We start from the raw sequence: 17,820 nt of genomic DNA, 5'->3' as shown, positions 1-17,820 counted from the left end.
TCTTGATCCGCCCGCCTCAGCCTCCCAAAGTGCTGGGATTATAGGCATGAGCCACCAGGCCTGGCCAGCTGGCTCTGTCTTAACATTAAGTACTCAATTCAAACATCACCTACTCAGAGCGGCACTTCCTGATCAGGCAGTCTAGAGTAACTAGGTGCTCTGTTACATTATCACAATATCTATTAAATTATTATGTTATTGTAATCCTCAGCAGAGCCCTTAGCACCAACTACTATTTTTCCTTGTTAAATTATTACTTTTTCCCAACACTAGACTGTAAGAGCTCCATGTGAGTGGATATTTTGTTTGTCTTGTTTGCCTTAGCTTCAGGGCCTAGAGTAGTATCTGGGTACAGAGTAGGCACTCATTAAGTATTTGTTAGTTAACTAATTAGTTCTTAATATTTCATAGTCACACCTTGAAGACCTCAACCTAGGAGATCTTTATCAGAAGGACCTCTATCTGCTAGCAGAGTTGTCAAACTCCTGTCCAGGCTTTTGACAGATTTGGCAAATGCCACTTTTCTCTTTTCAAAATTACATTAGTAGTCCTTGTAAAACTGTGTCTTACTAACATTTTATTGTAACCATATTTGGATTTAATTATATAAATTACCTTTGGAAAGAGGACAACAGACTCTTTGTAAATAAGCCTGTAATGTTTACTGGTGACAACTTTTGTCACCTAGAATCTATGTGCTTATTCTTTTTGAGATTGCTGAAATGAGCTTTGTAAATATTTTCGTTGTAATATCATTTTATGGTATATTCTTCAAATTATATTGCTTTATCCATGCTGAATTCCTTCTGGAAATGGAGTAGGGGAGCACCTTGGATCTTTTCTTTAAACCCAAATACCCAGGCTTTTTTTTGTTTTGTGTTTTTTCTTTTTTCACACTGAAGTTAAACCTTTACAGTATTAGTTTTACATATAGACAGTCACGCATTGTAGATGTTGTAAGGCATTGTCTCTACATATAAAATTCAGACTTGGAATATTTATAGGCGATGTTAATAAAACACAAAAGAGGATCGACTTCTGGGCATGTTGTTTTCAAAATCATTTGTCAAGCTCTCGTGCTTAGCCTTGTTTTAGACACTGTACCAGAATTAGAGGGAAAAACATAATCAGCTTATATTATAGGATTTACACATTGATGTGGTTCAGTCAAAATGCAGGTAGTATTGACAGATATTCAAGGGCAAAACACAGGGGCAAGATGAATTTAAAAGGCAAGGGGAAGGAAAGAAGAAAGAGGAGGGAGAAAAATGACTATGTTATTTGTCATTGTTCTATACTTGAAGGCTGTAACAGATGGACCCTTAGATAACCTTCATGGTCTGGTTTAATTTACTGCATATAATTTCTGCAATCTTGCAAATGATTAAATGAGTGGTTCTTGACAACAATTATGAACATTTAAAGTTGGAGATTTATGCATATTTCCCTAAATTGCATGTCAGGTAGTTCCTGCTGTAATTTTGCTAAATGTTCATGAATCTCTTGAAAAATACTACTGATAAATGTGGAAAGCCTATACATAACTTCTATTTCTTCCATCAGATTCAATAATAATACGTTATTTTGTGGCACAAATCTTTTTTTTTTTTTTTTTTTTTTTTTTTTGAGACAGAGTTTTGCTCTTGTCCCCCAGGCTGGAGTGCAATGGCGCAGTCTTGGCACACTGCAACCTCTACCTTCTGGGTTCAAGCGATTCTCCTGCCTCAGCCTCCCAAGTAATTGGGACTACAGGCACGTGCCACCATGCCTGGCTAATTTTTTAATTTTTAGTAGTGAGGGGGTTTCACTGTGTTAGGCAGGATGGTCTCGATCTCCTGTCCTCATGATTCGCCTGCCTCGGCCTCCCAAATTGCTAGGATTACAGGTGTGAGCCACAGAGCCCAGCCTGACACAAATCTTTTATCTGTTGTTCATCTGATGTTCTTTAGTTGAACACTTCAGATGCATTCATAAAATTATACATTTTACTAAATATATCACAGCTTGAAATATAGTTTCCCCATTTTTATAAGATTTCATAGAGTTCTTAATTGATTTTTAAATGGCTAATATTGCTTATAAAAATTAGTTGATGAAGCTCTTAAATTCTTATTTCTGAGTTCCTTGTTCTAGTTCATACTAGACCAGAGGTCAGCAAACTTTTTTCATATAAATCCAGATAATAAATATTTTAGGTTTTGCAGGCCCAGTCATCACTGTCATAACTCTGCTGTTGCAGTGTAAAAGCAGTCATAGAAAATAAATATGTAAACGAATGAGTATGGCTGTGTTCCAGTAAAACTTTATTTATGGACAACAACATTTGAATTATATGTAATTTTCACATCACAAAATAGTCTTATTTTGATTGTTTTTCAACATTCACAGTGGGTCAAATCTGGCCTGTGAACCACAGTTTGCAAACCCTGCCCCAAACTCAGTCACATCCTGAATTGTATGTCACCTGTCTTCAGGAGAAGACATTTGAAACAAATCCAGAGAGAATTGTGTTACTCTATTACTTAGTAATTATCAGCCATGCATTAGACCAGTCACATGTCTGTTAAAATCAGATATTTGATTCTAAAAAATCTCAAGATTAGTTCAGAAACCTTGAAGGTAAGTAAGTGAAGGACCAGGAAAATACTTCAGCTTGAAAGTATCAGGTTGTTGACATTTTTGTTACAAATTGGATTTGTTTTCACTCACTTGGATTTTTATCTGCTTACTTTAAAACATTTCATCAAGTGAAATCACTCTAGAATTATTAGGTCAGCTTCTATTTTCATTGTTCGTCAGAGGCCACACTTTTGCGGAAACAGGATGCTCAGGAGGCAATATTCTTTATGTGTCAGTTGTGTTACATATAGGTCAGACATTACTGTTTTGAACTCCAAATAGTATTCTCACTCTTTAGTTGTATTTGCATTTTTATTATATTATTATTACATATTGCTTGAAATAAGCATGGTTTTTGGTTGTTAATCCTTTTGTTAAAATATAACTTTATTATTATTATTTTGAGACAGAGTCTCACTCTGTCACCAAGGCTAGAGTGCAGTGGCGTGATCTTGGCCCACTGCACCCTCCGCCTCCCAGACTCAAGTGATTCTCATGCCTCAGCCTCCCGAGTAGCTGGGATTACAGTCATGCACCACCAAGCCCAGCTAATTTTTGTGTATTTAATAGAGATGGAGTTTTGCCATGTTGACCAGACTGGCCTCAAACTCCTGGCCTCATGTGATCTGCCCACCTTGGCCTCCCAAAGTGCTGGGATTACAGGTGTTAGTCACCACAGCTGGCCAATATAACTTTACTTTGAAGACTTTTGTCTTAATGGGATTAGAACTGCTTTACCACTGAAAGATGAGTTTCTGCTGGTTCCCATAGAAGTGTCGACATTTTTCTACCCAATTTTTTTTGGGGGGGGACGGAGTTTTGCTCTTGTTGCCCAGGCTGGAGTGCAATGGCGTGATCTCAGCTCACTGCAACCTCCACCTCCTGGGTTCAAGCAGATTCTCCTGCTTCAGCCTCCCGAGTAGCTGGGATTAGAGGCCTGTGCCACCATGCCCGGCTAATTTTGCGTTTTTAGTAGAGACGAGGTTTCTCTGTGTTGGTCGAGCTGGTCTCAAACTCCTGACCTCAGGTAATCCACCCGCCTTGGCCTCCCAAAGTGCTGGAATTACAGGCGTGAGCCACCACGCCTGGCTTCCACCCAAATTTTTAGTAGTTTGTTTACTATGTTGTCCCTCTTTTTGTGCTTCCTCTTAAACTTAGGCCAGCTTGGATAAAAATGTACTTTAGGGAGTCTCCTGACATGGGAGAAAACAATTTTGAAATCTTCAATATACAACATGTTTTGTGCTTCTTTTCTGAGTAAAATTTCTCCCAAGATATTTTGTTTTTTTCTGGGACTATTGTTAGTGCATGTTGTTTTTCCTGTTTATGCTTCTTTTCAACCTGTTTGGTTTTCACTATAGGGATTCCAATGAGTTTTTTTCTATTAGCATAATTACCAATGTTGAATGTCACCTGGGCATAACTACTTTTCCTAATCCTGTCATACACTATTGCTATCTCTTAGTGTATTTTCTCAAGTGAGAAAATGTCTTGACTGAATGACCTTCTCTTCTTCATTTACTCATTCTCTATTCACTCAAGATTTATCAAATACCTGCTGTATGTCAGGCACAGTACTAAACACTCTGTACATACATTTTTTTTTTTTTAAATGTCAGAGCTTCATCACCCCCCCACTTTTTTTTTTTTTTTTTTTTTTTTTAAACAAACAAGATGTTGCTCTGTCAGTCAGACTGGAGTGCAGTGGTGTGATCATGCTCACTGGAGCCTCGGACTTGTGGGCTCAAACAGTCCTCTTGCCTCTGCCTCCTAAGTAGCTAGGACTACAGGTGTGCACCACCACACCTGGCTTTTTCTTTCTTTTTGGAGAGACAAAGTCTTGCCAAGACGGGTCTTGAGCTCCTGACCTCAAGCAGTCCTCTCACCTCAGCCTCCCAAAGTGCTGGGGTTACTGGTGTGAGCCATCATGCCCAGTCTTCACCTTCTTTTGCAGTCCATCCCCTTCTGCTGTTCTCTTCCTGCTTTCCTTTCACTTAGACTTTTCCACTTCAGGCTTTTAATTAATTTGACCTCCCCCTACTGCCGTCTGCCACTTGCCTGCTGGGACTGCTGCCCATCATCCCTCTTAATGCTGCCCATCATCCCTCTCAATGTGCCCATCATCCCTCTCAATGCTGCCATCATCCCTCTCAATGCTGTCCATCATCCCTCTCAATGCGCCCATCATCCCTCTCAATGCTGCCTATCATCCCTCTCAATGCACCCATCATCCCTGTCAATGCGCCCATCATCCCTGTCAATGCTGCCCATCATCCCTCTCAATGCACCCATCATCCCTGTCAATGCTGCCCATCATCCCTGTCAATGCTGCCCATCATCCCCTCAATGCTGCCCATCATCCCTCTCAATGCTGCCCATCATCCCTCTCAATGCTGCCTATCATCCCTGTCAATGCACCCATCATCCCTGTCAATGCTGTCCATCATCCCTCTCAATGCGCCCATCATCCCTCTCAATGCTGCCTATCATCCCTCTCAATGCACCCATCATCCCTGTCAATGCTGCCTATCATCCCTCTCAATGCACCCATCATCCCTGTCAATGCTGCCCATCATCCCCTCAATGCTGCCCATCATCCCTCTCAATGCTGCCCATCATCCCTCTCAATGCTGCCCATCATCCCTCTCAATGCTGCCTATCATCCCTCTCAATGCTGCCCATCATCCTTCTCAATGCTGCCCATCATCCCTCTCAATGCTACCCAGGCCTCTAGCTCCTCCTCCTCCTTGAAATTGCAGGGGCCTGGGGGTGTTTGTACAGTGGCGTTAGTGCAATGAGGCAGACTTAGTTAGATAAGTATGGGGAATGGCAGTTTCTTTGCTCTTGCTCTGCTGGCTCCAACCCAGGACACCTGGCTAAAGCAGTCCTTAACCATGAAGATTTCTTCTGGGGTCATGCTTCCAGTTTTTAGTGAAGGATCACAAAAAATATTTAGTGTCGTTCCATTGATTTTTTTCCCCCCTCGATTGAAGCTTTTTGAAATGTTTTTTGAATGGCCTTTTGTGTCAAACATGCCTTGTCTTAAAATGTCCTGTATTACTCTGTCCACACTGAATTACAGGCTCACCTTTCTCTCAATTCAATGAGAGAGTTTTCAGTGTGATGAAAAGAATTACTTTAGCTTTCTGCCAGGGGCTCTGTCTGACCTTATAGAATTCAACATTTTGTCTCAATAGTTGGGCATGCTCATAGCTTATCGGAACTGGAAGGGACCTGAGGAATTATTTCACTTTCCTGTTTTACATATGGAAACTCAAGGCTTAGATTGATGAATGCAAAGCTCGGTGTCACATGAGTGAAAATCTAGGATTGGAATTTGAGTCTCCTAACCCCAAGCTTTTGTTGAATCAACTGATTTTGTATAGTGTTTATTCAGGGAAGAGAGATGAATAAACAGTGTCCTATGAGATGATAAATTGTGTATTTTTTCGAGCACCTGGAACATTGATTCATCTCTCCCTAAAAGATCTCAATGTTACCTTTGATTCAGATATGTCCTTATTGCTACTGAAAGCAACAATACCAATCTAAAATTTTTGTTAGTTTTACAAGCCTAGCAATATGATTCTGAGGCCTGGTTTACACAGAAGCGGAAACATACTGGAAAAATGGGATAGGAGACTAAGTGTCAGTTGTAAGGTATGCTCACTACACTGGTGATTGTCAGATACTCTACACAAAGGACATATTCGGCTGTTACTCACTTTTGTTATGCTTTTCCTCCTTGTAACTAAGAATTATCACTTTGTTTTTTTCCTCCTGGTCATAAAGAAATCATAGTTTTAGACCTTAAAGTGTGATTTTAATTGTCCTGTCACCTTGACGGAAATAATCTGATTTTCTTGACTCAGATTAGGAATTTTTGCTATCACCTTTTCTTAGCAAAATATGATTAATTAGCAAAGTTCTATAGAATGAATAATTACGTCTGTGTTCATCAGAAAACTCTTGAATTGTTCTAGTGAATTTAGTCCTATATCAGATTGACTGTAGATAGTCCATCTTTGGGTTAGATATATGAGATATATGTCGGACGAGGAAATGGGTAGATTTGGGTTTAGGCCTGTGAGCGTGTGTATGTGCATATATACATATAGAAGTAAAATAATTGTAGATGTGCTGCTTTTTTTGGGATGATCTTCATCAGGTCCACCAAGCTGCCTCACCGTTTCCTGGAGAGATGGTCCTTTGACCTTTCATAGTGGTAATTTTAGCTTTCCACATATTTCTGTAGATGAATGTATCCAGGCAGTGCATTGATGTGAGTTACCTTCTCCCTCCCATGTGGAGGAAAGTGTTGGAGGTGACAGTTCTTACGATGTGTAGCTTCTCAAGGCCATTTTTGTAAATAGGCTTATCCATAGGCACTGTGGGGGCTTTAGTGGAAATCTTGGTGATGCCTGTAGGTTTTGGTTTAGGGATCCGTGTTGGGATTCTCTGCTTGCATACCTCCTTGATCTTGAATTAAACAAGAGAACAAAAGGTAATTAATGGTACAGTTGGTGGAGAAGCAGTCACTTCCAGCCTCCTTAGACTCCATTGTTTAGGACATGGAGTCAGTTTGGAGGATTTGGCTTTGAAAGTACCAGTTTCTGAGGATATATCAGATTAAAGATTGTCAGGTTGAAGAAAACAATGTCAGGAAGTAATCTGGTGTGTGTTGAATATGTGCTGTGTGCACAGTTCTTGATAAAGATAGTGGTAGATACGGAGATTAATAGATATTTGGCAATCACAGTGTAGTGAGACATAAAAAAGAGTAGTGTCCCAAATTAATCTCAGCAAAGAGCCATGAGATTGCCAGAGCAAGGTTAATTTCAAATGAGATTGTCTTTAAGAGTGCTTCATGAAGAATATAGCATTTGACTTGGGCCTTTAGACTTTTAGAAGTTTTCGCAGTATGATTTTGCTGGGATGGGCAGCTCCAATGATGATTAGGGGAACAGCTTGGTAGTATGTATCAAGAACCTTATGAATCTTTTCTAGGATGTAGAGAGGCAGGCAAGGATATTTGATTTTAGCATTGTTTATAACGATGAAAAATGGACAGCTAAATGGATAGTATGTGTTAAATGAATTATAGTATAATTTTGACAATATGCTATGTTAATGAGGCCAAAGCATCAGGAGAATGTTTACTTAGAAATGTTAAAAGTAGAATTTAAAACTGTATACATGCTTTAATTATTTACACACGAAAAGAAAATGCCAAAAGAAAATGCACCCATGCTATTGGTGGTTAACCCTGATTAGTGGACTTTTTATTTTTCTTACATTTTCTGTGTTCTCCACATATTTTATAGTAAATATGCTATGAGAAAAAGCAACACTAAATTGTTTTAAGAGATAAGAAAGGAAGGAAACAACTCAGAGATCAGGACATTTCTGTGAACAACTGTATTATCCAAGCCATGAGCAGTAGAAGGTGCAGTTGAAGTCAGTGACGGACTAATCAAGTCTGCTAATATTGTGACTGTAGCATTAATAATAGCCTTCCCAAGATAGGTTTCTGTGATGTCCTGTAACTTTATCAAGATTTAGATTGGTTCTCCAATTTAGTGTACAAAAATGTATGTTGGGATCCTTTTTAAATTGTAGATTTCTGAATCTTACCCTATACGTTGTAATTCACTGGTTTGTGGATAGGTCCAGGAATGCACATTTTTAATAAACTCTCAGAGTGATTTCTTTGACTCAGGTGGTCGGCCTACCACACTTGGAAAAGTACTGCCATAATTGAACTTCCTTTAAATGTAAGCTTTATGTTTTCTTCACCTGAAACTCTGGCCTACCTGGGTATGCATAGTTCAATACTGTGAAAGGCCAGGACAGATTGGTATGACACACAGTATTGGTGGATCTCGGTTTTTTTGAGCAACACTGATATGTGTTGGTGAAGAAAATGTGTCTTGGAACGGTGGTCACTGATAACTTTCAGGCCCAGCTGACTGAAAGTTACTGGGCTACTACTTGTTTCCACACCATTGATGTGCAAGCTTTTGTTTTTTAGGTAACTTAATTTCATTACATAGTTTTTACCTCTAGATGGCAGCAAAGGCTTGTTATTTTATCAGAACACCCCAAATTGTCATTACCAAATCTTTAAAAAAAAAAAAAAAATGAGCCTAGGGCAGTGGCTCTTGCCTGTAAGCCCAGCACTTTGCAAGGCCGAGGTGGGCGAATCACTTGAGGTTGGTTGTTTAAGACCAGCCTGGGCAACATAGTGAAACCCTGTCCCTACTGAAAATACAAAACAGCCGGGCGTCATGGCGTGCTCCTGTAATCCCAGCTACTTGGGAGGCTGAGGCAGGAGAATCACTTGAACCCGCAAGGCGGAGGTTGCAGTGAGCCGAGATTGCAGCATTGCACTCCAGCCTGGGCCACGGAGCCAGACTCTGTCTCCAAAAAAAAAAAAAAAAAGTGTTTTTTTTTTTTTTCTTGGACATGTTTCAGTAAATGAGGTATGGAGCATTAAAATGTGTCATCTCTTGGATCATTTTTATACAGCATTATGTCAAATAGCTCCAAGAAAGTTTTGTCCAAATTTGGAATGCATATTACAAGAGAACTCCATGCATCTAGCTCTTTTAAAAAGACCACACAGTGAATGTTCTACTCAGAGTTGGAGGCTCCTGGGTTTCATCAGAAAGCAGATGTCCTGGAGGAGATTAAGCAAGTTGGAAAACTCATTCATAGAAGAAAACGGTTTTTTAAAAAACGCTTAACCCAGTTCAACATGAAGACTGGGATTTGGAATGGATTAAAAGTCTGAAGGATGTTGAGTTCAATGAGGCAGAAGAAGTGGTTCCACCTAGGGAGCAGTAGAAAGAAGAGGAGTATATTTGTGGAATATATTAAATTTCAAAGGTGCTAGTTTGTTTTATCCATAGATTCTCAAAAGAAAACTAGCAATCGGCCGGGCTCGGTGGCTCACGCCTGTAATCCCAGCACTTTGGGAGGCCGAGGCGGGCGGATCACGAGGTCAGGAGATGGAGACCATCCTGGCTAACACGGTGAAACCCCGTCTCTACTAAAAATGCAAAAATTTAGCCGGGCGTGGTGGCGGCGCCTGTAGTCCCAGCTCCTTGGGAGGCTGAGGCAGGAGAACAGCGGGAACCTGGGAGGCGGAGCTTGCAGTGAGCAGAGATCAGGCCACTGCACTCCAGCCTGGGTGACAGAGCAAGATTCCATATGAAAAAAGAAAAGAAAAACAGAGGAGAAAAGAAAAGAGGAAGGGATGAAGGGAAGAAGGAAAAAGACTTAGCAATCTAGAAGACTCCCTGTTTATAGAGAGTCATTAGGAGGCATTGAGTCATAATGATCAAAAGAAGTATGGAAAGGTGAAGTGTTTTCAGTTGTATTCAAAGTCTCAGATCGATAGCCCAATTTCTACATGACTCTTTTGTTCTTTCACATTATCATGGAGCGCAAATGTACCAGAACAAAATCAACGTTTATGGAGAAACTATCAGATCTCAGACAGCTGGAGTCAGGATGTTTCATTTTCTGTAAATGAAATTAATTTTGTAAGTGCTTTGAACTTTTTGAACTGTATTGGCAACATGTTGTGTAGAAAGCAGTGTTTTCTCAGGAGTGGTCCTGACTCCAGGGACTGCATCACACTTTAGCTCTAGAGGTTGAGAAGTTGAAGACTCCCAGAGACCTCTGGTCATTTTGATATGTGGTAATTCAGGTGGCGTGGGACGGTGGTTGGATTCAGGGCTGCTTACTCCCTCGGGGACTCAGCTATGGAATGCTTGGCCAAGGCCGTGTGTTATCAGAATTGACAGTGTTTTTGTAGTTTTGTTTTTATCTCAGTGTTTAATGGGAAAGTATATAAGTAATGATGATGGATATGGTGATGAAAAGGAGGAAGTGCTAAACTGAAGAAAAATATATTTGAAATATGATTGCCTTCTTTTCTTTTGTCTTTTATATTATTTGACAAATCACTGCTAATTTATGGGGAGTGGTGGAATGGAAATAAGAGATAATCTGGCAGCTAGCCCAAAATTTCATAATGATGCTTTGGCTTTTTTCTCTTGATTTTCTCAGAGCTCCCCCATTAAACAATAAAACTTATCAGTACAAGTTTTACACTTTATACAGGAAAGGGTCTTTCAAAGGGAAGCCCTTTGATTTGATTAGCTCATTCTCGTTAACCTCTTATGAGAGATCATTTGGTTTTAAATAGTGTTCTACTGCTGTGGTTTATATTAAAGAGTTGTCCAGTATCTGATGCAAAGGTTAGAGTAAATAGGTGCCTTTATTCTATAATGTATCATGATTTGTGGTTGTACCTAGTCACCTCCCAATCTCTCTTTCTGTGGAAATTATTCATTCGGCAGTGGGGGCAATCCAAGAATAAACATTGAAATAAAGTTTTCAAAATCCCTCCAAACCCCGTTGCCCCCACTTTGTGTCAGACCAAGCATCAGATGTAGCAATACTTTGTTAAAATAAAATATACTAACCTTTAATACTTGTCTTCCTCATTTGTCCTCTTTTTATCCATCTGTGAACTTTTTTCCTTTTACCTCAGCTTTTCTTTTTTTGTATCCTTTCCTCCCTCCCCTCTCCTATTACTTCCTCATTTCTTCATTTGCACCGATTTAATTGTTTTAATCATTATCAGGGTTACATCTTATAACAGCCTTTGGGTAGTATCTACAGCACAAGCAGTGGAGCCAGTCTTGGGTCTTCATTCTAGTTTTGGCACTAACTTGCTGTGTCTCTTTGAGCAAACACTTTACCCATGTAAACCTCAGTTTCCTCATCTGTAATCTTCATCTGGGGATTAAAATACCTACTTGTAAGTTTTCTTTGGGGAGTAGAGACATTGTGTAGTAAAGTCCCTGGCCCATCTAAAGTTTCGGGTAAGTGTTAGTCGTTCCTGTTGTGATCATCATCGTCATCATCTTTGTCTTTTTCCTTATATCACTTCTTAAGATGCCTATTTCTTGGTCATAATCCTAACTTCTTTGATGGTTTTTACCTTTCTTGTTTTCCTGCTTTATCTCTTAACTATCCTCTCTCTAATTATTTATGGGCAATATGTTACTAAGGGTAGAAATTAAGGCAGCTGAATAAGCAGCACTGATTGCTGGGCTGTACTTCTAACCACCTTTGACCCAGAAATGGCCCCCTCACATGTCCTTTACTCTCCTTATGCTACTTTGTCTGGTCCTTGTGAATCTTTCTTTTTTAGAGTTCACCTAGAGACATTATCTGTTCTTTCCTGTTTTCATGTCTTTTGTTTGAAAAATGCAGTAGTTCTATTAGATCACCTATAAAGTCCTTTGGCCTTGACATTCTGTGATTCTGTGAAAAGAACAAATGCAGGCCAGCTATGGCTACCAGGTGCCTTATTAGCCATATGAGCCTTTGTTGAGCACCTACTATGAGCACTATTTAAGTCCTGGATAGTATAGGACTGTCTTAAATTTTATATGCCCAGAGAGCCTGTTAGGATGCAGAATCCCTGCAGTGGGAATTAATAGGTCTGGGAATGTGAAACTCTGCAAAGTCATATGTGTTTCTAATGAAGGTGGTCAATGACTGCATTTTAAGAAACACTGATATAAGGAGTTAAAAAATAAATGATAACTAATTCTTGCTTTTGAGATGATAGTGTAGGAGGGGTAACAAATAATTATGAGGCAGAATGATGTGCAATAATAGAATTACAGACAGCAGTTTTGGAAACTCAGTGGAAAACTAAAAAGTAAGGAAGATTTTCCATAGGAAGTGACACATGAGGGATGAGTAGGATTTTAGTATGAGGAACAAAGGAAGAAGAGTATTTCAGCCCTACAACCAGCATGATCAAAGGTAAGAAAGCCCAGTAGTATGTGGGAGGATAGTTAGTATGTTGTCCTGGTGAAGGTGTGGGGATATGTCTAGAGTTTCAAAGGGAGATCAAACGAAAGATGAAGGCCATGATAGAAGGTTTGGACTTTGGGTACTAAGCAATTTTATGTACTATTTTCTGGGAGGCTGGAGAATTGCCAGGATCAGAATGGTATTTAAGGCTGGATTATAGAGGTGAGGATTTAAATGTAGTAGATTAACTATCTTATAGTACCATCTGTCCTAAAGTCTGAACTTGGGGAGTAGTAGTACAAATAAGCGGGGAGGACAGAGAAGGAAAGAATATGACAGAGAGGAGGATAAGCAGAGAAGTGGGGAATAGTTCCCAGATGTTGAACCTGAGCAGTGGGGAAGGTGATGGACCATCATTAGAGGTGAGACAAAAAACAGTTCAAGAAAGATAGTAGATTGGGTTATGGGCATCTGCTAAGTTTGAAGTGTATAGTTGGGCCTTCCGTGTGGAACTGTTTGGTAGAGTTGAAATATTGAAGATGTTGCTTTGAGGATCATGATAGAGAAATTGTTGATACTATTCAAGTGTCTGAGACAGCCAGAGAGAGAAATGTAATTCCCACTCAACTGCCGCTCTTTTCTTCTCCCACCATAGGTACTTCTACATCCCTTTCCCAGAGCCTGAGATGAATTTTGTGGGATCCTCCCATGTGCCCACATCCTCTGCACAAGGCCACTTTATCTTACTGATAAGAATGTAACTAGTTCTGAGAACAGCCACCTAAGGAGGCATTTCTTCCCACTACTTGAACAGTGCATGGTGATTGAAGCATTATCCAGGCACTGATTGGCTTGCTAGGGGAAAGGAAATCCTGCACCTCTCTTCCAGTAACCTGGCTGGCCCCTCGGCCATTGTGTCTGATCCAAGCAGACAGATTACCTAAACTTGTACTCTCAGAAGGGTTTGCCACTTTGTGGCACAGAGCCATGCAGTAAGGACAGGATAGCCTCCCCAAAGCATATTTACTTCCTCATTGGCAGTCTGAGAAAAACCTGGAATAGGACCATATTTGATAAGTTTGGCCTAAAAAAATAGTAATTGTCCGTTGTTCTCCCTAGTCTTCTCATTGTCCTTAGAAGCTATAATCAGCAGCCTCAGAAGCATTTATATTTTTCAGTTTCTGTAATTAATATATACTCTTATAATCAGAAAATTTCATATGAAATAAATGGGCTGCTTATGTAAATTACTATGAGAGCTGTTCTCAGGATGATCCCTACTCACTGATTTCCTCCCTGTTGTCCTAAAGGAATAACTGTCTGTCTCTTGTGTTATGGAACTTTTGAGGACCTCTTGCAGTTTTTAGTTAGCTCCTGTTTATATAAAACAGTGGTTTTCTAAGGCTTAAAAAATGACTGATCTCAGGCATAGTGAATTCAGGCAAGAACACCATGAAAAGGCATAAGAATAGAAAAAGAATAGCTTTTTCTTGTTAAAGAGAAGAGAGGAAATAAAAACAGAACAAAACAGCCAAACCACTAATTGTAAGGATAGTAATGCATTTTTAAGGAATTACTTTGAGTTGTTCGAAGAGTGTCTGTGTTGATGCAGATTCTTGTATGGTGAGGGGAGACATAGGAGCCAACTTGACAACTTTCCTTTGCCATGGCAGTTTTTACTTGGGATGCTTCCTTGGTTTGCAATTTTGTACTCCTGAATTTGGAGACTGACAAGGTTGAACCCTAACACTTCTCCTTCTGACCTGGGAAGATACATAGTGATTATTTCTAAAAAATGATTCTGAGAGTGCCAGTCTTTCCTTATTAAGTTACAGTGTTCCTTGAGAAATAGAAATCCAGATTTAGAGTGTACCATCTGGGAAAATTTTCTGTTTCTGCAACGGCAGAATCACACCAAATGTGGCCTAAGTTGGTGGTGCTAGTCTTTATAATGGCTGGACCTTGACCCCTTGATTGCCTTTTCTGAAAGTCTTGGGTCATTATCAGGATTGTCAAGGCAGCCACCTGCTTATGAGCTTAGGTGTGCAATGGTTGTGATGCTCCTTCCATGAGTCATTTTCACTCACTTCTGATGCTTTTCTCTCCCATCATCTCTGAGGCTGATCAGGTACCTCCTGCTCTGCACATATTGATGTTCTTCATGCTTGGCATTTGTGCCCTTTGCTTACAGAATCTTGCCTTAGGATAGAGTGAACACTGACTGCACCTTTTGTGTTCTGAGAACAGTGTCCTAATGAGAACATGAGCTTCTCTTTGGACTTGCTTTCTCACATCTCCTATCCCAAGTGCCATCACCAGGTCAGTCTTCTCCGTGCCTGCCCATTTGTGTGGGGCTTGGCTTCTCACATTCATTATCTCTTGTCACCCTAACAGTGGCTTCAGGGAGGCAGGTGGAGTTGGAAGGAGAGGCAAATCACTATTGGCTATGGTGATCATGGAAGGTTTCAGAAGAGGCGAGCATTGATACAGACCTTTCAGTGTGGGTCTTATTTCACTTGACAAGAGATGAAAATTGTGTCCATGTAGAGAAGTGGGGAGGAGAAAGGGGAAAGCCCTGCATATGTTTAGGGACATTCTGAGTGTTCTGGCTGAAGTGGCAGATTTGTGAGGTGTAGCACAAGGAGGCAACATTAGACAACCTGTCTATCACCACAGAGAGTGGAAAGGATCAAATTCAACTTATAATGAATTTAAAACCCCTTGCAACTCAGTGTGTTGCCATGGAAAGAGAATGGGGCAACAGAATCAGACCTGTTTTCACTCCTCAGTTTTGTGACGTACTAACAGAATGACCTGGAACAGCTTTCCTTATGTGTCAGAGTTTTAATCTACTTATCTCTAAAGTTGTCATAATACCCACTTTCTAAGGTTGTTGTATAATAAAATAATGTTATATAATGGATTTGTTTTTTGCCCTCTCTTTTTTAATGTTACCTCACTACGCAGAAGCCTTCTGTGAAGACAGAGACTCCCTAGTGCTGTATTCATGGTTCTTCACAATCTAACCGGTCTGTGCCCTTTAAGCCTTACCCTGCCCCAACCATCTCAACTTCATCCATATTGCACTGCTCACTGTTCCTTGAATGTTGATTATCTGCCCTCCTGCCTGCCCCCACACCTTTACCTTGTGGGCACCTCTTTGGAGCACCTTTCTTTCTTCTCTGTATCCTAGTCCTCCCCATCCTCCATCCCCTGCTCAATCCTCCTCTGTTTCTGAAGCCTGATCCCCAAATCCCACCTGAGAGTAACCTGCTCTTCCTCTAAATTCCTGTAGTACTTACTGTCTATACAGTTCCTTCTCTGTGTTGAGCTCTTAGTTACCTTTTAAGCTACCCCTTAACTCCTGCCTTTTATTCCAAACTTGAATGTCTGCATAGCTGCCTAGCACAACAACGAGCAGTATTGCGTGCTTCATAAATGTTTGTTGGTTCATTCTTGTAGGTGAATGGTTGAGGAATGAAGGAAGCCTTTATCCTAATAGAAGACGTTAATGCCTGTAGTGGTTATAAGTAATAATACAGAGGGAATTTCAGCTTCTCAGAGAGGACCTTTTAGAACGGTCTAAACAGTAGAGAGTTATCTCTTCAGTTCTTGGGATTCCTGCTGAAAACTAATTCCCTTCTCCCCCAACTCCATTTAAAGCCGGGGTGGTTGATTTCTAGACTCTTATTTCTCCCAAGGGCACATGAGAAATGGAAAGCTCTAGTTGAACTGAAAATTCTAGTTTAGAATTCAGGTATCTTTGAAAGAGACAGAAGTACAAAATACTGTAATAAATGTTCAAGTATGAACATGCTCTTGGGCCAGTCTGTCAAGTAAGTGGAAACAATTATGCAACAAAACTCTTCAGTATAGGTTTTTAAAGTTGCTTTGAGGCTTATGTTTAGTCAGATTCAAGGTTCTCATCTCTAGACACCAGACATGAGTTTTCATATGAGTTGTCAAATTTTTCCCACAGTAAGTTATGTAAGAGTGGAACTGGCTTATAGAGTCACTTGGTCCATCTCTTTAATGTGGTGATTTTTAACCAGAGGGCAATTTTGCCCTCCAGGGAACATTTAGCCATGTCTGGAGACATTATTATCACAGTTGGGGGATGCTACATGTTGTGTAAGTAGAAGCCAGGAGTGTTCCTAAACATCATACCGTGCATAAACACCTCCTGCTTCCCCACAACAAAGAGTTCCTGGGCTGAAACCATTAATAGTCCTGAAGTTGAAAAAATGCTCTAATGGGGAGAAAAAGCTGATATGATTAGGGGTAAAAAATTAATTTGTAGAATCTGGTTTTTTTTTTTTGAGACAGAATCTCAACAGAGCTGTGAAGCTCTGTTGCCCAGACTGGAGCGCAGTGGCACAATCTTGGCTTACTGCAACCTCTGCCTCCCAGGTTGAAGTGATTCTCCTGCCTCAGCCTCCCAAGTAGCTGGGATTACAGGTGCCCGCCACCATGCCTGGCTAATTTTTGTATTTTTAGTAGAAACGGGGTTTTACCATGTTGGCCAGACTGGTCTTGAACTCCTCACCTCGTGATCTGTCCGCCTTGGCCTCCCAAAGTGCTGGGATTACAGGCATGAGCCACCATGCCCAGCCAATTCATAGAATCTTAGAGAAAGAAACATCTACTAGTTTTGACACCTATAAGTGAAAAAATGAGGAAGAAGTTTAATTTCTGGAGGAAAAAAACTCATGTAGGTTGTTGGCTTATTTATGCCCCGACCTTATTTCCCAAAAGGAATTTTAAATGATTTAAGGAGGGTGGCAAGATTTCAAATTCAGAAGTCACTGGAAGTTAGAACCAAATGTGATCTTAAAGATCACCAAGTTCAATTCACTTATTTCAATTCATAAAGGTTAAATGACTTGTCCAGGGCCTCACAACTGACTAGAAAAGGCATAAACCAGAGCCTGATCTATTTGCCTGCCTCCAGTGCTTCTTCACCTAACCACTTCACTTAACTGAGTCTTCCTCTGTGAAGCTTTCTAATCTACTGTAGCCTTCCTTAATCTCCAGTTTATTGGTAGAGATTGACAGTTTCTCACTTGATTAAATGTTGTCTGATACTCTTGTTTCTTGTTTCATTTCTTGCCCAGGTTAATAAGCTCTTCAAGGGCAGTGAATCTTTCATCTCCATAATATCTGCCCCAGTGGCAAGTAAGAGGTACACAGTTTAGTGTGTCATGATCAGTGGATTGATTGATTGTGTACATTTGATGCTTTGAAGAAAACATATTGCACACTAAGATGCTGTGCATGTCACTGAGACACAAGTTTTGTTGCATAAGGATCATTTCTACTCACTTGATTGACAGATTGGTCCAGAGCATGTGCACATTT

General features: G+C 40.3%; 2 protein-coding genes across 9 annotated transcripts in view; one reads left to right on the top strand and one right to left on the bottom strand.

Annotated features, from left to right (window-relative positions):
• The window catches only part of CMSS1 (cms1 ribosomal small subunit homolog), a 370,849-nt gene that overhangs the window by 5,978 nt on the left and 347,051 nt on the right, over positions 1–17,820 (top strand). The gene's annotated exons all lie outside the window — the stretch shown is intronic.
• The window catches only part of FILIP1L (filamin A interacting protein 1 like), a 296,807-nt gene continuing 281,273 nt past the window's right edge, over positions 2,287–17,820 (bottom strand). For 3 of the 8 annotated variants that reach the window (XM_050782041.1, XM_050782047.1, XM_050782048.1), the window contains 2 exons: positions 4,908–7,098; positions 2,287–4,822 (listed from right to left, as the gene is read on the bottom strand). In XM_050782041.1, coding sequence (XP_050637998.1) covers positions 6,907–7,098 — 192 coding nt within the window. In that variant the 3' untranslated portion in view covers positions 2,287–4,822; positions 4,908–6,906. Of the gene's footprint in view, positions 4,823–4,907; positions 7,099–17,820 lie in introns of those variants that run through there. The other 5 variants (XM_050782042.1, XM_050782045.1, XM_050782044.1 and 2 more) reach the window with 5 other exon arrangements.

Source organism: Macaca thibetana, chromosome 2 (genome assembly GCF_024542745.1).
Source record: "Macaca thibetana thibetana isolate TM-01 chromosome 2, ASM2454274v1, whole genome shotgun sequence".
Classification (NCBI taxonomy): Eukaryota; Metazoa; Chordata; class Mammalia; order Primates; family Cercopithecidae; genus Macaca; species Macaca thibetana.
Note: the sequence above shows the minus strand (reverse complement) of the source record. Positions and strands in the feature narration are given on the sequence as shown.